General features: G+C 35.5%; 1 protein-coding gene and 1 long non-coding RNA gene across 3 annotated transcripts in view; one reads left to right on the top strand and one right to left on the bottom strand.

Annotated features, from left to right (window-relative positions):
• LOC113114727 (ephrin type-A receptor 4-like) overlaps positions 1–20872 on the bottom strand; it is a 34023-nt gene extending 13151 nt beyond the window's left edge. Inside the window, exons 1-5 of the mRNA XM_026281666.1 lie at positions 20776–20872; positions 19914–19981; positions 15255–15918; positions 3412–3567; positions 1456–1791 (exon numbers count right to left, since the gene is read on the bottom strand). Coding sequence (XP_026137451.1) covers positions 1456–1791; positions 3412–3567; positions 15255–15918; positions 19914–19981; positions 20776–20872 — 1321 coding nt within the window. The remainder of the gene's footprint in view (positions 1–1455; positions 1792–3411; positions 3568–15254; positions 15919–19913; positions 19982–20775) is intronic.
• LOC113114752 (uncharacterized) lies at positions 11443–15123 on the top strand. Of its 2 annotated transcripts, none has more exons than XR_003293777.1 (3): positions 11443–11912; positions 12563–12749; positions 13571–15123. It is a non-coding gene; the product is annotated as an uncharacterized LOC113114752 (long non-coding RNA). The 2 variants fall into 2 exon arrangements; XR_003293776.1 differs by having other exon boundaries at positions 12563–12791.
• Positions 20873–22063: the final 1191 nt, after the last annotated feature.

The following is a 22063-nucleotide window of genomic DNA, read 5'->3' as shown; positions in this document are numbered from 1 at the left end:
GAATTTTTACCATGGTACAGGAGGTTTCATGTACTCCACCAGCACTGAAACTTTAAGATGCCTTTATCTGAATTTCAATTTAACTTTGACAGCATGCGTATATTGTGTCAGCAGCATCTACTTTAAGACGTATATGTTAATTATTTTAAATATACACTCACAACCGCCCAGTGCATGACTACGTAGGACACATGTATTCAGGTTCTCTGTTCTACAGCCAAATGCACGTCAATGCATGGTAAACCCCCACCCTCCACCCTCCAGCCTCCACCCTCAGGCTGATTTACAGGCTTGGCTTGTCACAGAAAGTTCCGGATCTCCAGCTAACTCTTCATTCCGAAGGAAACCCAAGACACCATCAAGAGAACAGACCGTGTATCACACGTCCGCAATTACACACACACACACACACACACACACACACCGCCATGAATCAAAATAGTGTTTTGACTCTCTACATGTGTGACTGTGTTTGTAATGGAGCAGAAAGGTCATGCAGAAGTTGTGATTATGTGAGTGAAATTGAACCCCGTGAAATGTTTTCATTGAGGATTAAGTGAGAAATATAGTACACTACCAGTCAAAAGTTCAGATTAATTAAGACTTTTTTATGATTTTGAAGTCTCTTATTCTCACAAAGACTGCATTTATTTGATCAAAAATACGGTAAAACTGTAATATTGTGAAATATTATTACAATTTAAATAACTGTTTTTAATTTGAAATTCAAAATATAAGTTATTTCTGTGATCAAATCTGATTTTCAGCATCATTAGTCATCACACGATCTTCAGAAATCATTATAATATGCTGATTAGGTGCTCAGTTATGATCAATTATTACAGGAGCTCACGTATCAATAATGGTTCTTATTATTTTCAATTCTGCTTACAAATTTTGTCTAAATTGAAGGACCTAATTTATTGGAAATACTTTTTTTATAAACATAAATGTCTTTAATGTCACTTGTGCTCAATTGCATTGCTGAATAAAAGTATGAATCTCTTCTTTTATATTTTAAATCTCGATTTTAAGAAATGTTTCTTGAGCAGCAAATCAGCATATTAAAATGATTTCTGAAAGATCATGTGACACTGAAGACTGGAGGAATGATGCTAAAAATTCAGCTGCGCATCACAGGAATAAATTACATTTTACAAAATACACATTACAATAAAACACAGTTATTTTAAATTCTATTATTTAACAATTTTAGAGTTTTTACTGTAATTTTAACCAAATAAATGCAGCCTTGGTGAGCATATGAGACTTCTTTCCCAAACATTTTAAAAATGTTAATTAATCCAAATTTTTGACTGATGGCATGCTATATTTCTCCTCTAATCCTCCGTGAAAACACTTAGTGAGGATCAGTTTCACTTGCTTAATCACATGCAAACATGATGCTTGATTGAATTTGAGCATGTTTGGACACACACACACACACACACTCACCGGCCTGGTTGGTGGTGAGCGTGACGGACACGGCCTGCTCCAGACTGGGGTTGTGTTTGGACACCCCGTTGACGGCCCAGATCTGGAAGGTGTAGTTGGTGTGTGCCTGCAGCTGGTGAACGGACACCCGTGTGGAGCGCAGACTCAGCCGCTGCGGAGAGTATCGCACGTCGTCTCCACACGGCGTGCATCTCTGCGTGTCTCGCACACACTGCTTACACACCACGTTGTAGGTGAGATCCTGACGGCCTCCGGAGGAGAGAGGCGGACTCCATTCCAGCAGCACCGACGTCTCGTTGACATTAGAAATCAGATTGTGAGGAGCGGATGGAGGACCTGCCATAAACACAGAGAAAGTGCATAACCCTTACAAAAAACAGCCTGCTAATTCTTAACGGAAAATGTGATTATATTTAAATAACAATGTTGCAATGATGGGAAATTGAATAGAATTTTAATGCTACTATTAATTATTTTTAGATTATCATTAATAGTATTTTTATGATTAATATTTATGGGCACAAAAAAGGCAAAAAGTGTGTGTGTGTGTGTGTGTGTGTGTGTGTATATATATATATATATATATATATATATATATATATATATATATATATATATATATATATATATATATATATATATATATATATATATATATAAACACATGCGCATACATGACATATATACAACATGTATAATACAATAAATATTAGAAAAAATATTTATAAAGATTTACATCTAAAATTTCCTCTCAATCGCTTTCTCTCTATATATATAATTCATTATCAATTGGAATTATTGGAAATTATTTGATTGAAAGAGCTACTGTACATTTCACAGTTCTATTTTGTTAAGTTTATTTTTTTTTAGTGTTTGTGTGTGTGTTTATCTATGCAAGTACCGTTTTGTGTATTCTAAAACTTCCCATCCTTTCTGAACAGTAGGGTGAAGGAAGAGAAAGAACGAGAACAGAAGGAGAAGACAAGCAGCGTCTGTTCTACAAAGAGCTAGAGCTCTTTCATTAGTATGGAAGAGAGAGAGAGAGAGAGAGAGAGAGAGAGAGGACAGACAGCTGGTAGAGTGAGACTGATACTGTCTCATTTAAATTCATTTATTTGAAGTGAGGAACATCTGCTCGTATAAAAGGATGTAAACAGAAATAATCACATGCCCATGCACAACATTCTATTAGAATGCTTTGATTTCATTTAGTTACTTCTATATATTTAGTTAGTTTTTTTCAGACAATATACTAGAATACTTTCAAATAGAATACTTTTCGGCTCATTTTTCATTTTGTATTTAATAAAAAAAATTGTCTAGGGAAACAATAAAAAATTCTGAAGCTATACTGTAGATTCTTCAAGAGTAAAAAGAGAACATATGGCTCATGTCAATAAATCCTACAGCATCGTATTTGATGTGTAAATTTCCTCTTAATTATCAACGTGACTAAAACTGATGTCTGAGTGATAGTTTATACTCTCTTTGCAAGTAAAAGGCCTTTTAGTATAATTGCAAAACAAAAAAAAGGCCTCTTTCAGCTTGTAGTTCACATGTCTTTTTAAGTTAAAACTTTTTTAATTAAATTTTTTTTTTAAGTAAACAAAAGATAACTTTTATATTGATAATAATAATACAAGAGCAACTTACCTGATTATCCATAGATAACTTTTTTGAAAAATCATGCTAAAATGTGAGTATCAAATATGATCTTCTGCTTCTTTTAGGACGTTTATTGGTTCATCTCTATCATCATTGCCTTGCATTGCATTTTCAGACTATTATTTACTATTTGCTTAAAATGCTTATTAAATGGAAGCTGTGATATAAAAAACTAGAGTAACGTAAAATCTTAAAAAAGGCACTTAAATGCCCATGTAAATCACCACCACAGTGTCCAAAAAACACAGTGCACCTACTTCAACCTGGTGCGAATGTTTGTGTTTAACTCACGTGTGCAAGGCATGGCAGCGGGATCCGTCTCCGATCTGTAATATCCTTTGTCACAATCACAGGAAGTAGCTCCTTCTTTCATGGAGTAACTGTGTAGTGGACATTTACGACAGCCGCCGTCCGAAGAAAGAGACCTGTAGAAGCCCACCTTACACACTACAAGAGAAGAGAAAGATTCAGGATGCCGTTCATTCAGCATTAAACAAGGTGTTGAATACAGTATGCTACCCAGACAACAAAATACCTGGGGTATGACTCAAACTATTATAAGACATTATTAAACGCCTCAATTATGAAATGATTATAAAGTATATAAGCAGACAAAGAAGGAGCATGAAAACCTGCCAGCTTTCTGTATACAAAACGCTGATGCATTTATGATGAAGAGAGCAGCTAGGAAAGGGAGGTGAAGTCAAGAGACTGCGAGACAGAGCAAAGCAGACGGTGATAAATGAGGAATTCTAGGAGGTTTCCCAGCATGCATCAGTCACCTATAATGCTCACTTCCATACGTCTCAAGAATCTGCCTCGCATATCTGAGTAAAACATGTTTTGACATCATAAACAAAGAATGCACGATGTTTAAATAATCTAGCGTGTCGCGTCCTCCTACTCCTCCTGCCTGAAAACTGTTTTTCATCATCCTTATCACTCATTTACATGCAAACACAAGTGTGCACGCAAACCTCTCTCTGTGTTTGGACGTCTGTATGTGCATGGATGAAAATGAGGAGGATGAAAGATGCCTTAGACTCCAGCACAGTACTATAAACTTCTATCAGACTCCAGAGACCAGACAGAAACGATGGGCTTGAGATTTACCTATGACGCTGTTTTCTCCTGCTGCTAGATGTTGCAACTACTGTATAACCAACATATGATGGCAAAAAGCATCTCTGCATTAATAAACCGTAATGCAAACAGTTAAATGACTTCCATAAAAGTCAAATAAACTCAAATAAAGTAACACTTTCAACCACACATTTTTAATCCCATTTAACAATAATAGATATGATACATACAGTATACAGAGAAAGTAATTCATGCATTCTTAACCATGCAAAGCTAGACATATAAAAACAGACAGAATATTGAATATATATATATATTTTCATTCAGTATCATATTTGATACAAATCAGGACGTTTTGGCTCAGAGTAAAAATATGGAGGATGTTAAACACCTGACATCGCCAAGTTGTGCTTAGTTTTAGACCGAAAACTGAGCAAAAATATCAATTTGCTCCTTATGCTGATATTTACATGGCCCGAAAAGTGATGAAGATGTAATTCTGATATTGCTTGTAATGTTAATCAATGAGATCTTTGACTACTTGCATAAAATTACATAAATTTATATAATTTGTCACTTCTGTCAAATCTCTCAATAATATATACTAGTAAGATGATATTTAACTGCTTAGTTTTCTGATCAAATGCAGAGATAAACAAATAAACACTTCTCAATGGCCTTATGGTCATAATATTTGATACATTTGAACAAGATTGTCCTAAAAAAAGATGTCTGTGTATTTAAGTAAAGGTAAGTTGCTTCAGCCAAGTATGTGTTCATTTACTGTTATAGTTATTGTTACAACTACTTAATAAAAATCAGTAAAGGTTTCACAGCAGAAAGACACATGATGCACGAGTTAAAGGTGAATGTATGAACAACCACACTAACAGGGGTTTAAAAAAAGTCTAAATTATCAATCAGATGACAGAAGGCATGTAGTAGATTGTGTGCAACATGTTTTTCAGCTAAGTTTGAGGCTTTATATGGTTAAATGATGTTGGAAAACTGCGGAGTTTAAAGAAAACCCCCCAAAACTGGAAGGAAAAATAACCCCTTCAAGAAGCGTTAGGCTCTTAGATGTTCCTGTGCTAATCCTAAAGAAGCGAACAGACCTCCCGACAGATTATCACCAGGGTCCTGGGACTCTAATCTCTGTTTGAGATTGATCCAGAGGTGCTGGAGGAAGAGGAAAGCCGCTCTCATTCACTCTTTGCACTGGACTTAATCTTCACCGAGCTGAAAGAGCTTTTCTGTAAGGACAAAAACCCTCCAGACATCCAAACACTGGCTATATGACATGACCCTCTGAGATAAAGAGACAAAGAAAAGTGTCTTCTGGTTTCCAGCATGCATTCCAGTGCTCCCTGATATCTATACAGGATGAAGAGAAGATATATCAGTCACATTTCTGACCCCTCCCATCAACGTTTTTCCATTAGCGAGACGCTGAGAGACAAATGTATCAGTGGGTGGCCAGATTGTGCCGCAAAATCCTCAAACACACACACACACACACACACAGAGAGAGACACACTGCTCAAGAGCATCTTGTACTTTCATTAAACAACATCTCTAAAGTTTAATTCTGTACGTCTCTGTCTTTGCTCTACTCTCATTATCTGCTTGAATCTACTCTGATTAAACCTTGTTATCACTCATTCCTCTTGTTGTCATTCCTCATTCGATACTACTCACTTTTACGCACTATTATGTCATTATTGGCTTGGTATGATTTTTTATGTTTTTGAAATGCATATCTTGTTTCCAAAGACTGCATTTATTTGTTTAAAAATACAGTAAAAAACAGCAATATTGTGAAATATTATTGCAATTAAAAATAACTGGTTTCTATTTCAATAGATTTTAAAATGTAATTTATTTATGTGATGCAAAGTGAATTTTCAGCATCATTACTCCAGTCTTCAGTTTCACATGATCCTTCTTAAATGCAGATTTTCTGATCAAGGTTATTTATAAAAATAATATGGGTGTTTATTATAATTACCAATGCTGAAAACAGATGTGCTGCTTCAAGTATTTATATATAGATATATATAATTCATTTAAAATAGCAATATTTTGTAACATTTTAAATGTATTTAATGTCATTTTTTATCAGTTTAATGCATCCTTGCTGAACAAGAGTATTTATTTATATTAAAAAATAAGCTGAATAATAGTATTTTTCTCCCCAGAAAAAGCATGATAAAGGTAGTCCATGCAACCTGTGCACTAAATTCCAGGTCTTCTGAAGACATTCGATACATTTTTGTAGGGAACAAACCAAAAATTAAACAAAAGACATTGAAGCATGGAAAAGTGCAATAAATATATATTTTTTTTATTCCACAAACTGTGTGATATAATGATGAGCAGATCATTTTTAGGTGTCTATGCCTTTAAGAATAACAGAAAGCAATGGGAAGTCTCCATTTAGATAGTTAGATAAACGTGTGTGTGTGTGTGTGTCTGTGTGTGTGTTAATGACAGTTTACAGAGCACCAGGATTTTTTCAGACAAAAACATCAAGATCAGTTTTCTCTCCTGAGGGCATGGAAGATCTCTCTAACACACACACACACACACACTTACGTGAAAGAAACATCAATTGGCTTCTAGTCTCACGGTCTGACATCTGTTGTTCTACAGGGTTTAGTCACTAATTAACAATTACCTCTGACCCCCTCCAAACGCAGGGCCGGCTCCATCAGTGTGATTGATGACAAACATGCGGAGGGCGGCGGATCACATTGACCGATGACTCACTCGCTCCACATGTTGACCTTGACCCCACCCTGAGGCCTACACACTAACCGATTGGTACAAGCCCCGCTTCACCTTAACAAACTCTGTTCTCATTCCAGAGGAAGTCGTCCATCTCCCAAAGCCTGCTGGAGCGCATCCGACGAGCTCTAGTAATAATATTAACCTGAACAAAAGCAAATCTCATTTAGCTTCTGAGTAGATATCGATGGGCATGTTGTGATTCGGATGCTGGTGCTTGTATAGTATGACGTCTTAACTTCCCAAAGAAAAGAAAAATATCAAATGAGATCTTCTTAATATCTCACTTGTTGCTCCTAAAAGCAATGAGATTAAATAGAGAGCAAACGATGACCCCAGTGATCTTAGTTTCACATTCATTTTATAACTCTGAACTCTTCTCTCTCATCAACTTTTGACTCATTTGTTTCTATTTTTTTTCTTCCAAGGAAAAACATTTGAGGCAAAGTTGATACTTAAATTACAAATAATAAGAAGCTCTATTAAGTTTGCCGAGTTATGCTCTTATCTAGTCTTTTTAATCTCTATAAATCATTTTTTCACAACAAACTTAATCTAATGAATGTCTAATTAAAATGAACAGAATATGGGCATTATTTCAAAACAATATTGTTGACTAAAAGCTAAACAAATAGTAAAAAATAAAATAAATAGCTGAGAAATTAAATGCAAATATTAGATGAAAAAAAACTATAAATAGAAATATAATCTTTTTTTTTAAAAAATACACATAACAAAATGACTTTAATAAAAATAAAAATGTTAAATAAAATAATATTATAAATAATAGCAATATGATAAATAATTTATGCATATAACATATCATATAAAATACCACTGTTTTGGAAATATAACCTTTTCAGGTTTGCCTAAAAATGGAACAATTTTCAGTGAATCACTGCATTTTGGCCTACAGCGAATTAATGTATTGTATATGTTTTGGGTGAATTATAACCTAAGTCCCCTGAGGTTGACCTCTCCTCAGCAATACCCAACATGAACACATCATTCACTTCTGAAGCTGAATTATTTATTAATATATGTTATGAAACCACAACGTCGTTAGTATTATTCTGTCAAAGCGTGTTGTTTTAATATAACAGATTTGGCAGGTTTTTGAAGGTATTGATGCAAGACTTCCTGAAATGACCTGAACTTCAAGCTGCCCTGACCACGTACACCAACTTCCTCCATTCAGAGAGAGGAATTTCCTCAAATTACGGCGTATTTATCGGGAAAAGGATCGCACACACCCTTTTGGGCTGCAGGGGTCTTTAAAATCCATACACAATTTAACTACCACGAAAATAAAAGAATGGAGAGATTAGAAAAGATGAGTGTGTGTCTGGCAAGGTCTGCATGTATTGTTATACGTGAAAAGTTGCAACACTATTTTCTAGTACAGGAAGTTTTGGCACAGGAGGATATGCAAATGAGTTCCACACACACATCTGTCAAGTTCATATAGTGATACACACACACACACACACACACACACACACACACAGTTTCCAGGTTAACCTATAAAAACAACTCTTCATGCAAAGCCATTTCTGACACATACTACAAAAGAAACATAACACAAACATAAGTTTACAACATGATGCATCATGGGATGAGTTCACTGTTTAGATGCTGTGACTCACAGAGTTAGAGTGAAAAAACAAGATTGTGTATTTTTAGTTTGTTAATCTAAACCATTGGAAAAGCATGACGACAGACTGTCTGGACCTGCAACACCTTCCATTGTGCATGTGTGTGTGCATGTGTGTGTGTGTGTATTATGGGAAGTCGTGAACGGCAGTAAATTCGATACGTTTCTATTGGTTTGTTTGGAAAACAAATGCACACAGATATGGTACAAACACGTACACATGAACATAATGATGTTATTATGATAAAAATGGCAGCACTAATGAGACAAACCCTCTTATTTTGTCCTTTAACCTTTACTACATTGACTACTTGACCTTTAGAAATCAGTCACAGACACATGATAGGTTTTCTCAATCAATACTACATGTGTGTGTTTTCTGTGTGGTTGCTCTCCAAGTTAAAAATAATTCATTTGAGTGAATAAGTTATTTTCAATAAACTATTTCAAACTCGATTTCAATTACATTTATGCTTCACATCTCAAAAATACTAACCAAAGTTATCTATATACAGGGGCGGATCTACCCCAGTTGGCAGCAACGAATTAAAGGTTATGACCAATTTGAAAATTTATGAGCGCGAATCTTTCGTGAATCGCGAACCCGCTTTGAACTCCCGAACTGACTCAAATGATTCGCGAACCCACTACCAACTCTCGAATTGATTCAAATGATCCGTGAAGCCGCTCCGAACACCCAAACTGACTCAAATGATTCACGATCCCGCTCCGAACTCCCAAACTGACTCAAATGATTCGCGAATCCCATAACTGACTCAAATGATTCGCGATCCCGCTACGAACTCCCGAACTAATTCAAATGATTTGCGATACCCAAACTGACTCAAATGATTCGCGAATCCGCTTTGAACTCCCAAACTGACTCAAATGATTCGCGATCCCCATTACTGACTCAAATGATTCGCGATCCCGCTACGAACTCCCGAACTGATTCAAATGATTCGCGATCCCCATAACTGACTCAAATGATTCGTGATCCCGCTCCGAACTCCCAAACTGACTCAAACGATTCGCGATCCCGCTACGAACTCCCGAACTGATTCAAATGGTTTGCGATCCCCAAACTGACTCAAATGATTCACAAACCCGCTTTGAACTCCCGAACTGACTCAAATGATTCGCGATCCCGCTCCGAACTCCCAAACTGAGTCAAATGATTCGCGATCCCCATAACTGACTCAAATGATTCGCGATCCCGCTACGAACTCCCGAACTGTTTCAAATGCAATACATTGATTGCATGAGATTAAGTTTGTAAATGATAGCCTGTGTCCTTTTGTAGTGTGCACATATATTTATCATCAAACTGTGATAACTGTGAATAAATTCACTATACGTCTGCCATATGTTGCCACCCCTCAAAAATTCCTGCCCCCTTCTCGCCACCCCATCAATATTTTTCTAGATCCGCCCCTGTATATATATATATATAAATATATAATTGTGTGTGAGTATATGAATATGTATACTTGTGCATATATACCTACAATATTAGTTTAATCTAATAAAAAATGACTATTTTTCAGATAATATTTGTGAGTACTACCATGCTTATTAAAAGTGTTATATTGCTACTGTTCCAGTTTCAAAGCGGCCTAAAAAGAAGAGCAATGGAATTGGGGTTTGAAACACACTCACTGTATTAAAATGAGTTTCAGAACACTTACATTTTTTTTTACACCTCTTTACATCCATCATTTCATCACAAAACTGAGTAAAGACCACCTAAACACCTCCCTCCGTTTGACGAGCTTAAGATTTCGACTCCAAACCTCCCAATCACAGTCTATTGTTACAGGAGAGCGACGGAGAAAGAGACAGCGTCTGTCATCACATCAAAGGGATGTTTAAAGGGAACGTGAAGTGAATGATGAAATCAGAGACCACCTAAAAACCTCTCTCTTTCTCTAGACATCAGCTCCTTTTCATTCTCTGGTCTGTTCCTGTCTGAGAGGAGGCCGCTGACCTTCCCTGTGTGCTGACAAATCTGTTTTTCTCTGCGATCACCTCCTTTATTCTCACTGTCTTTCAGTCTTTTGTTGTTCCCTCTTACTCTTACTGCACGTCTATCTCTCCCTCTGTCTTTTTTAACCCCCTCTTGACAGAAAATAAAAGACGAATTCAAAGGCAGAAGGAGTTTTCTCTGCGCGCGCGAGAGAGAGAGAACAATACATAAGTCACAATGAATTTGGACTAAAAAGTTTCAAGCTTCAAAAAAGTTGTTAAAGTAACATAGTCAATGTAACTTGTACATGACAGGTTTCCTGAAGTCATACAATCACTTTGGTTGAGAAACAAACTAAAAATTAAGTTTAAGTATTTTCCACCATATGATTTAAGGGGAGAAAAATGCACAGATCTATTGCATGGATTTAGAAAACGTGAAATACACAGCACTTATCATATGGTTTAATTACTACTACACACACACACACAGAGAGAGAGATAGAGTATATCATTTTATAATAATTTTATTACAAATTTGTATTAATTTATTATAATTTTATAGAACATTTTCAGATTACAAGAAATTTGAAGGGAATTTTCAATAGGAATTTGAAGAGAAATGTTTGACTTAAAACTTGTATCTTTCACCATTCTTGTAATACTGGTGTTTTTTGGTGCAGGAGAAATCTGAAGCTTGCTAAATATTTCCACTTTTGAGTAACATGAAGATGAGTTGGCTGTTTGTGTGCGAACTGTCCCTTTAAGACGACTGAATCAGCGCTAAATTTGACTGAAAGGACAGGGAAATTCAGGTCAGCCGAGGCCACACGTCTCCTGACGCTCCCTTGTAAAACTTCCAGAGAGTCCATTAAGTCTGGTTAATATAAGGGACTGTCAGCGAGCTGCAACATTATATCAATGTTACATCGGTGCCGTCCTTGACGCTTCTGTCACGCTCCTTTTAGAAAAGGGAGAGCCGGTGATGAGAGAGACAGTCGGAGATAAAGAAGTGAGGGAACAGAACACCATCCAGACCAGAAACAGCTCTCAACACCTCCGTAATGATGTTGGACTCGCACACACAGGACTCTTTCTGTCTGCGTTTCCTCTGCTGGTCGTCCCAAGCCCTTCAGGCTGAGCTTTAAACTCTGACCTGTTCCTTTTATCCTGCTGTGTGTTTAAACTATTCAGGCGTGTCGGAGAAAACGAGGCCACAAGAAGCTGGAACACGAACTAGACTTTCCCTAAGCTCAAATAAAAGGCACGAGGGGAAAAAAAGCAGGAAAGTGATGAAGAAAAGGTGAGAGAGATTGATTCCTTCCTCTTCTGTCCTTTCCTTCATTGCACACAGGACATTTTATGGCTCGGAGATTGCTTATTCAAAGCTCAGGAGATGAGATCAAACAAATGCTTTCAAATGTAAAAGAATGCAAAAGACAATAGCCAAATTAAATTATGTTATCAAGCGATTATGGTACTTTTAAAATAAAGCAAAATAGAAAATCTCAATTAGCTCTTTACATTTTAGGAGAAGCAATTGAGATATTAAAGAGATCCATTTTTTTGTCCGTCTGCCAAAAAAAAATACTGCATAATTTATCATTAAAAAAATGATTTTATTTTATTATTACTTATCCTTGCAACTTAAAAATCTAATATGCAGTCTACTTTCGAAACTCTATTTATGAGACACGTGAGATTAATCAATAGAAATAAGAAAAAATCTCAATTGGTTCTCCATTAAATATCATTTCTGTTCAGAAAACACGAATGAGTTTGTAAAGATCTATGTATCCTGTGGGTGATCATGCAACAGGCGACTCTAAACCACACAGAACACACAGAAGCGTCCCCCATCGGACCCATATCACGACCCCTGTGTCTTCATGGCATCCTGTGGAAACCCAGCTGTCAAGAGTTTTGATGTCTTAATAAATTTCTCCTCTCCAGCTGTCAGCCAAGCGTCAGAGATGGATGAAAGAGTTAGTGACCTCTGACCTCCCCCAGACCCCTTCCTCAGCTCCCCAAAACCCCCAAAACTCTCACAGAGCAACGACAGATTCCTTTCAGCACAGCGTCAGCTCAACAATAGCATCGGCTGCATCCCACAGATACTGCAACTCCTCAGAAGAGATGAGTAATGCATTACTTTCTTTCTGTTCACACTAAATCTACCAAGGTAACTTTTCAATGAATGAGATTTTGTATTTATTGTATTTAACAACATATTTCTTCATAAAATAGTCAAGCAGACCTACAGAAATCACGAGCTCTAGTTAGACATGGCTAGATAATGAGCAAGAAGTGCATTTGTTTAGGTTTATTTTTAATTATCTGAAGGACAATTAAATTTATTCTGGTGGGTAAAAAATGTGTCCATTGTGAAACAAAATAAATAATATAATTAAACTAGTATAGAATTAAATACAAACAAATCAAGCAATGCATTTCTATAAAAAAGACATAGAAAGACAGATACAATTATTAATTTTAATATTTATAGTGTACATATAACAACATATAATAACTTCAAATTAAAATAAATATATAAAATGTATGTAAATTATATATAAATATAACATTTATTAAATATGAATGTAAAAGTATATCAATATTTAAGTAATATTTACAATATTATTTTATAATATTATAACAATTCTAACATTTAAGATTATATTTTATTTATTTAAAAAAATCTAATTTAGTTATATATTATTTTCATAAATATATATATATAAGATAACATATACACACGCATTCATAAATATCCACTTATATCCATCTACACACGCACACACACACATGAAAATGTCTCTATGCAGAGTGTAAAAAAAAAACGTCCACAAAGTGTTGCTATTCATAGTTTTCAATCTTCTGAATAATTAATGCAGACTCAAATACTATCAATATTCATGAAGGCTCTACTAATAATCTGTCTGTAACATAATTCCCCTTCAGAACCATAAGGAAACCTGAAACAGACCCAGATGACTGCACTTGAGTCCTGAGCGAGAATGTAACCTTTGATCTGTGACCTCTCAGGTCAAAGGTCAAGGGTGGTGCCGGCTTTCCCTCATCATCGCTATGGAAACCACGCAAAGTGTTTGCAGTGCGTCTTTGCGGCTCTTCTACAAATAGCAGCACATGTCTAGAAGCCATGAAGCACAAGAGAAGTCCAACTTTTTCTTTTCTCTGTCAACACATCTGTGTGATGTGTATTTATTATTGTCACAGGCTCTTATTTGGCTTGATCTATGGCAGAATGAAATGTCAGTTTTAAAGATAATTACATTTTTTTCTCCTCCAACAGATCCATTCATCACATTCGCGGTCCTCTGCCATTTTTAGACTCTGGATAACATGCCTCGACTCATTCCATCTTTCTCTTGCTCTCTCACACACATCCACAGTGAGTCACATCCTATTATGTGGCATGAAGTCACCAGAAATCTGTTAATTACAAAGTCCAGAGCCCAACTAGTATGATTATGATGAAGTTATTTCCATGAGAACGTTCAGCAGTCGTGGATTTACTGCTTCTTTTACTCTGTGTTTGTAATCAGCATCTCTTTTTCTCATGGGAGGAGAGTCCTCAGTCCTCTTTATTACACAAGCACAATGCTGATAAACCAATCAGAAACACTCTTATTATTACCACCTGATAACAGATTTGTGCTTGAGAGGAGAAGAAATAAGACGCAGGGATGGATGGATGGATGGATGGACGGAAGTCACAATGCAGAAAATAATTAAGAACCCCATTTGAATTTCAGTTAAGTTCCCGAATTTGAATTGAGGCCATTCAAACATAAATTTAAATTAATTTAAAAATGTAAAGGAATTTATAGAAGCATGAAAACTTGTTTGCGCCACTGAATAAAAAATAAAAAAGGCAATTGTGACTTTTTAATCTCATAATTTTGATCTCACTTTTTTTCTAGCATTTGCGAGTTTACATTATGCAGTTCTGACTTTATAACACACAAGTGTGATTTATAAAGTTAGAATTTTGAGATATAAACTTGCCAACGAAAGAAAACATCAGAATTGTGAACCAACTTCTTTTTTCACCAGAACTTGGCTTTATAAGTCGCAGTTGTATGTTTGTTTTTCATAATTGCAAGAAAAACGTCAGAACTGAAAGATACAATTTCGCAATTTCATCATTATTAAGTGTAGCCACATAATGACATTTAGTAACTTTTCATAATGGAATCCTTCCCGGATGAATTTCAAATACATCTGCGTGCAGAATTGTGTTGTGAAATTTGTGAAAAAACTGTGAAATTTCATAACTCTAAATGGATAGTGTTGCAATGTTACGACCCTGTCTAGGGAAAGGCCGCAACATAAACCGAAATCAGCAATCAAAGATCGTTTTTACATTTATTTACAGAACCACAGGGTAAAAGCACAACTTCAGGGGTGAGCAAAGCCCAAAACAACAAACAAACACCAAGTAAGCTCCTAACAGAAAATACTAAATTTCCTAACAAAATAAATAAAAATACAATAAGCTACCCTTTTCAAGACGTAACATGCAATCTACGTAACAAATTTGATTTCAAATTCCAGCTCATTAAATGAAGACAAATGTGTCTGAAATGTGGCTTGTCGGAGTGTAACATCAGAAGTGTCTTACCCTGGCATTGCTCATTCCGTTCCTCATATCCAGGATTGCACAGGCAATTCCCAATAGGCACCAGCCACTCTCCATCTGCGCCGCAGTACATTTTGGGAACCTCCTGCTCCTCCGAGTGATTCACACAGGAGCCGCGCACCTCCACCAGTGACGACGTGTCTGCTCCAGTTACCGTGTCAGGAAACTGCGCTAGGTTTCTCACGGCTAACGGACACTTCTTGTAAAACACATGAACGGAAACCAGAGCGATGCAGGCTCCTACATCCTGGAAGGCCAGATAAAACCCTGAGTGGCTCAGAACGCCAACATCCCGAACTTCAGTGTTCAGCTTCATGATCCGATCACCAATATCCACCTGCGTGAAGCTCTCGTCCGCCGCCACCGTGTCGATCTTAGAAAAGAGGTTCTCGTGAATGTAGCGCTCGTTATCGGAGTCGGACTCGAGGTAGTAGAGGTTGAACGTCTCTTTGCAGGTCCCGATGACGCCGGGCAGGCTGTTACAGTCACGCAGGGTGAATTTAATCTCGATGTAGATGCGCTGGGCCGCGCCGCGCCGGATCCAGTGAGTCCTGAGCCAGTTGTTCTGATTGGGCTCCAGCACGTTACACACCTGGTATGTTCTGATGGGGATGTTCTTCTCGTCCATGATGCTCACCTCTTCCCACTGCACCAGATAGCAAAAGAACAATGTTAGAAATGAGGAAAATCAAGATGATCTCAATGTCAAATTTAAATCTTTTTAAAATGCAAAATACGTGAACTATGATCCTGATTTTTTTCTGACTAAAATTCTGTTCACACTGTGGTAAAATTCTGTTCACACTGTGGTAAAATTCTGTTCAGTTTATTCTGTTCAAATATTTATCTGACTATTAATCTTGCTTTTTGAAAACCATGTTACCTAAACATGCAAGTGAGAGTTTTTTTTTTCTTCACATAAACTTTTCGTTAACTTTGCATTTCACTTTCCTAACTATCTGTCAATTATTTGTTGATATGGCTGTGTACCATTCACGAACAAATGACTCTTAAACAGGTTCTTTTTAGTGAATCAGAAACTTTGCAGCAGTTAATGAACAACTGACTGATGAATTTTAATCAGTTCTCTCACAAAGTCATGACTTTATATTAGTTTGTTTATTATTGTTAATAACAGTCAAAAATTTTGAATAAATAAGATTAAAAAAAATAATAATTTTGCATTTATTTGAATTTATAGCATTTATTTGAATAAATAGCATTAATAAAATGTGCCAAATGATCATGGCAATAATTTATTTTCACCTGTGAGTTTTTTAACATTACTTTGACTTTAAGCATTGTATGCTATGGGATCATATGTACTGTAACAGATCATATTTTTTCCAAGAATAGTATTGACGTTTTTTGTTTGTTTTCTCCCAATGCAAATGTAAATAATCAGATTCGGCTGATTCGGAAGACGTGAAAACTGGAAAAATCTTCATCAGAGCATCTCTATTAAAAACCGATGACAGCATAAAGCTGGAGGCTCATAAGACACCACCAAAACAACAGAAAACAGCCGATCAGTTAACTAAACAAACATGAGGTCATCCAGAGTGAAAACAGAACTGAACCTTGAGAATCTGCAGAGTAAATATAGATCGAAAACATAACATCTGTTTCCCTTCTAACAGGCTTGAGAATAGGTTTGCCTGAACTAACCTCAGAAAATCATCATTACTCTTCTTCTACTAGCCTCAGATACAATAACAACTCTAGACAGTCATTAATGTTTCACAGCCTACAACACTTCTCGGCGTCTGCTAAACCAGCATTACAGCGTCTGATTGGACTCGCCGAGTTTTCATCATCTAATCAGCACTAATGACTGGTATTAAAGGAAATGACCACCATATAAACACATGCAAATTTAACTGCTGATACCCAAGAGTCTAAATGGGAAATATCACATATTAACTTACACTAACAGTCAAAAGTTTGGAATAGTTAAGATTTTTTAATGTGTTTTTTTTTTTTGCATTTATTTGAGCAAAAATGCAGTAAAATTAGCAATGTTGTGAAATATTGTTACAATTGTGAATATAGTTTTAAATGTAATTAATTTCTGTAATGCAAAGCTGTATTTTCAGCATCATTACTCTACACTTCTGTGTCTTTCAGTAATATGATTCAGTTCTTTTAAACTGAAATAATATCTGACAGTATTACACTTTTACTTCATTTTTGTTAAAAAAATATATAGCCTTGTTGAGCATGAGACTGAAAAGCATAAAAAAATGGTAATTATTCCAAACTTTTGACCGATGTGTATTAACAATTTGCCATTTGACCTTTAACTACATGTGCATGTATTCATTTAGCAGACGCTTTTATCCAAATAGATAAAAAATGTGCACATACTGTATCAGTTAACAGGCACAGACTGATCTATCAATTTACCAAGTTATTAATTAGCAATTTTTAGAAAGCAGAAAAATTATCAAAAATCAGCCATGGTCCCATTAAGATCCTCCTGACAGCCTTAAATAATCTCCAGGAATTAATTACCGTGTGCTAAAACTAATTGAGCATTTGTGTGATAATAAGACTGACAGCAATCTGGTGTCCGTCAGAGAGCGTGATCGTCTCCATTCGGCTCATCCCCTCATCATCTGTGTAACTACAGAAGCCCTGAGGAGCAGGACAGAGATAAGAACCTGGAGCTGCTGATAGCAGGACGAGAGGAGAAAGGAGCTAATTGGCCGTATTAAAGTCTGAATATCCGCCCACCGTCCGTGCCAAAGGCCTGTCCATCACGGAAGATCACAGAGGGAGAGGAACTCAGGAGCTCAGTGAGACTTGGATCGATGCATAAGGAAGCCGAGCTGCTCCGGAATGAAAGATAAATCTGTGTTTTACTGAATCGCTGATTTTCTCATTTAGATGCACCTGATCTGAAGATGTTAAACTGCTAATTGGTGATGAGGGGCTTCGAACAGTGCAGAAGCTTGCATTATCGGACAGAACCCGCTGACCCCCTCGATCTAAAATCACACACACACACACACACACGCACACACACACAGAAACTCAAACAGACCTTTTTTCTGCCTCTGGGTTGCCAAGTCTCTACCCCCTACCTCTTTTGAGAGAAAAGGGATAGAGTTTCCTAACAAAGGGCATTTCTGTCTCTCTCAACTATTTAGGAAATTTGACGCCCGTCGCTGTAAACTAGCTTTCCAAATTTACATCCCAGAGAAGTGGAGAGAGCAGGCTGATCTCACTTGTATTTATACGTTATATGAACATTTTTGGATGCTGAAGCAAACAATCACAACACACTGACAGCGTCTAAAATGTAAATGCTTTTATATACGAAATGTAAACAACCTTGAGGCTCTGAAGACTGGAACCAAAATTGTGAGGGTACAATGCGGAAAATAAAGGTTCTGAATGTTGTTTGTTTTTTTAAATGGTGATGCTATAGAAGAACATTTTGGGTTCCTGCTGAGGGATGAAAAATAAAAAAGCTAATTGCAAGTTTTTATCTCAAAATTAAATGTTTTATACTCTAAATTCTGATAAATAACTCAAAATTCAGACCTTTTCCCTCATAATACTGAGGAAAAACTCCCAAACTTTTTTTTTTGTTTACAGCAACTTTTTGCAATTCAGACTTTTTTTGCAAGTTCTTATATTTCAATCCTGAGATTAATCTCAAAATTATGATTTTTATCTTCTGAAATCTTAGAAATGTGAGGGGGAAAAGTCTGATTTGTGAACTATAAACTCAGAATTGAGAAGAAAAAGTCCGAATTTTAAGATAAAAAAATCACAATTACCATTTTTATTTGTATAATGTGGCAGACACTCAATACCTCATATTTAATACTCAATTTAAAAAAAAATCAGAACAAGAACTTTTGAGCAATGACAATGTTCCATGAATGTTTAAGTTTCTTTGTGGAACCTTTGATGCCAGTAAAGAACCTTGATTTTTAAAAGTGTACCACCAAAGTTTAATACTTAAAGACAAGCGATCATCCCAGAGAAGTGGATTTATTCATCTACAGCGATATCGTTGACTTGATTGCAAATTAAAACAGACACTATTTCAACTGAACAGAGATGACATCAATGAATTCAATGATGAACTGCCTTTAACTATCATTTTGCATTATTGAGACACTGTTTTCCAAATGAATGTTGTTCAGTGCTTTGGCGCAATGTATTTTGTTTAAAGCACTATATAAATAAAGGTGATTGATTGATTGACAATTCCATGGCACTTCTCAATATATAACAGTCTAAAAAGACAATATTAATGGTAAAAAAAAATATTTATAAATGAACTCCAGATAGGTCTAATAAAAATAAAGTCACCTGCACTCTTTGTATGGCTGAGTTTAATTATCATCAAAGCAGAACAGAATGAAGCTGTTACAATGTAAAATTAGTTAATTTAACTTGATGGTGTTAAACATCTTTAACTCCTCTCATTTATTAGAAAAAAAATGCAATTAACCTATGAATGTAATATTATATCGACCTCAGTTGATATGTAAACATTTGTACATCTTTTAAGTCTTTAGGTTTTAAATGCTTTAGATGTGGCATCTATCTAAATGTATGAAATGGTGCTCGAACTATACGTATGAATACTAATGAGGTGAAGTTGGAGAAAGAGGGACTCACCCCTCCTTCGGTCGGGCTCGCGACCCATGCCAGATCTCCCTGAACTGATCTGGAATCCAGCAGCGTGACTGAAGGAGAAAAACACAGAGACTTGAGAAAACTTGCATCACAAAACTGATGCTAGGATGAAGCTGGAAGCCATGCATCTCTGATAAATAATGACAACAGCTGCAAACACCACTGAAAAGTGACAAGTGCACATAGGTTTGAACAAGCACTGAACTTAGTCGTAAATTATGATCATTTATTACAAAGAATAATTTGCAAAGTAATTAATGTAAAGAATGTACTAAATGTAAAGAAAAGGGTATTGTTTTAAAAGTTATGTTAAGTACAGTAACCACTTTTTAAAAAGCCCTCCAGTCTTCACAAAAAAACTTATTCTGACAATAAGGCCAACAAATAATCTTCAAGTTAATTATAAAGTCATATACAGTTTGTGTTTTGATGCCTGACATCATTTGTAGGCTATTGCTTATATATCCAGATAACAAATTATTACTAGCCTTATGCCATTTTGTGCTAAAAAACGCCAACTAAAAAACTAAACTGAGAAAACAACAATAGAATAATGAATAATTATATACTATCGAAAATGTTAAATGTGATTAATACATATGTGGCATATCTCTAGTATGTATAGTATGTAAGTTAGGTTTTACTGACCTGCTTATGTGTATATATAAATAGTGTGTAATTTAATTTATATTTCCAGACATCAGTTGCAACAAACACTTCTAATGTTACAAAAAATAACAAAACTACAATAAAAAATAACAAAAATTGATAATGTAGTAAAAATGATAAATAGGTTCGCGGGAACTGGCCGCTAAACTTTTCCTCTTTATTCAGCTTCTCTCACCTTCGTTCGCCGGAGGATTCCTCGGAGCGGACAGACCTGCACAAATCCCCAGGAAGAGCGAGGCGAGTGCGTAAATAATCCCGGCCATGAGCGCCATTCGTCCCGTTACTGTCTCTCCGTTATATTCCTCGTGCTGCTCCGCGCGACTGATCTGCAGCGAGCGCACGAGACGCTCCGCGAGCTCTGCTGGAGGGGGCGTGGTTATCTCTAGTGACGTACATGTCAATCAAAAACAGAGCGGTGGTCGCCTATTTAAAATACATACAAAACATAAGTGTTGGATGCATTTCATTTTTTATTTCATTCTTCAAACAGCGAACATAATTTTTGATGAATTACATAGATAGATAGATAGATAGATAGATAGATAGATAGATTTATGTATATAATTGTTTATATATGTTTTATAATAATGATTGTATAATTTTAATCTTCATTTTAAAGTTTTTAATAATTGTTTTAATATATGAAATATCTGTAAAATAAATAATAATATTATTTTTTTGAATATTTTATGAAAGAAAATTTTTTTTTATTTTATTTATTTGTAATAATAATAATAATAATAATTAATAGACTATGTGTGTATATTTAATATAAGAATAATATTAATTAATAATCTCAGTTAGACAACAAAGAATGTGTGTGTGTGTGTACACATAGACTATTTTGTATTTTGTATATTTTTGTACTTTATTGTGTAATTTGGATATTTTAAATTACCATTTTAATTAGGCCATTGTCTAAAAATACTTACAAAGTTTTAAATAGTATATTTCTTTAAAATATTGCTTTAAATATTTATCGAATATACTCTGTACTTTTTAATAATTTGTTTGATATTTTTAAATATGATTTTGATATGAATTAAATTACTACATTTTTAAAGTGGTGATTAAAATGTTCTAATAGTCCTGAAGAATTAAACAATAAATAACATGAACAAAATACACAATAAACGGAAAATAAAATGATATTGATTCAAATTCACTATTTTCATTATTATTATTGTTGTTGTTGTTATTGTAAGACTTGTAGTAGTAGTGGTAGATGTAGAGGATGCTGAATCACAGGCTGATCTTGTATCGCCATCTAGCGTCCATTTGTCGACACAACAGGCAACATTTTTTCTTGCTCACCAAATAAACTGCATCATCTCTTTCATCCAAACTCGAGTGGGTGACGTCACGTGCCACATCAAGACAAAAAAAAAAGGAAATAAAAAAAAGGGAACCCAATGTGTCGATATTTAGCTTTTTGTGAGGCGAAAAGACACAATAGCAGTGCA

This window comes from Carassius auratus, chromosome 15 (assembly GCF_003368295.1).
Source record: "Carassius auratus strain Wakin chromosome 15, ASM336829v1, whole genome shotgun sequence".
In the NCBI taxonomy this organism is placed as follows: Eukaryota; Metazoa; Chordata; class Actinopteri; order Cypriniformes; family Cyprinidae; genus Carassius; species Carassius auratus.
Note: the sequence above shows the minus strand (reverse complement) of the source record. Positions and strands in the feature narration are given on the sequence as shown.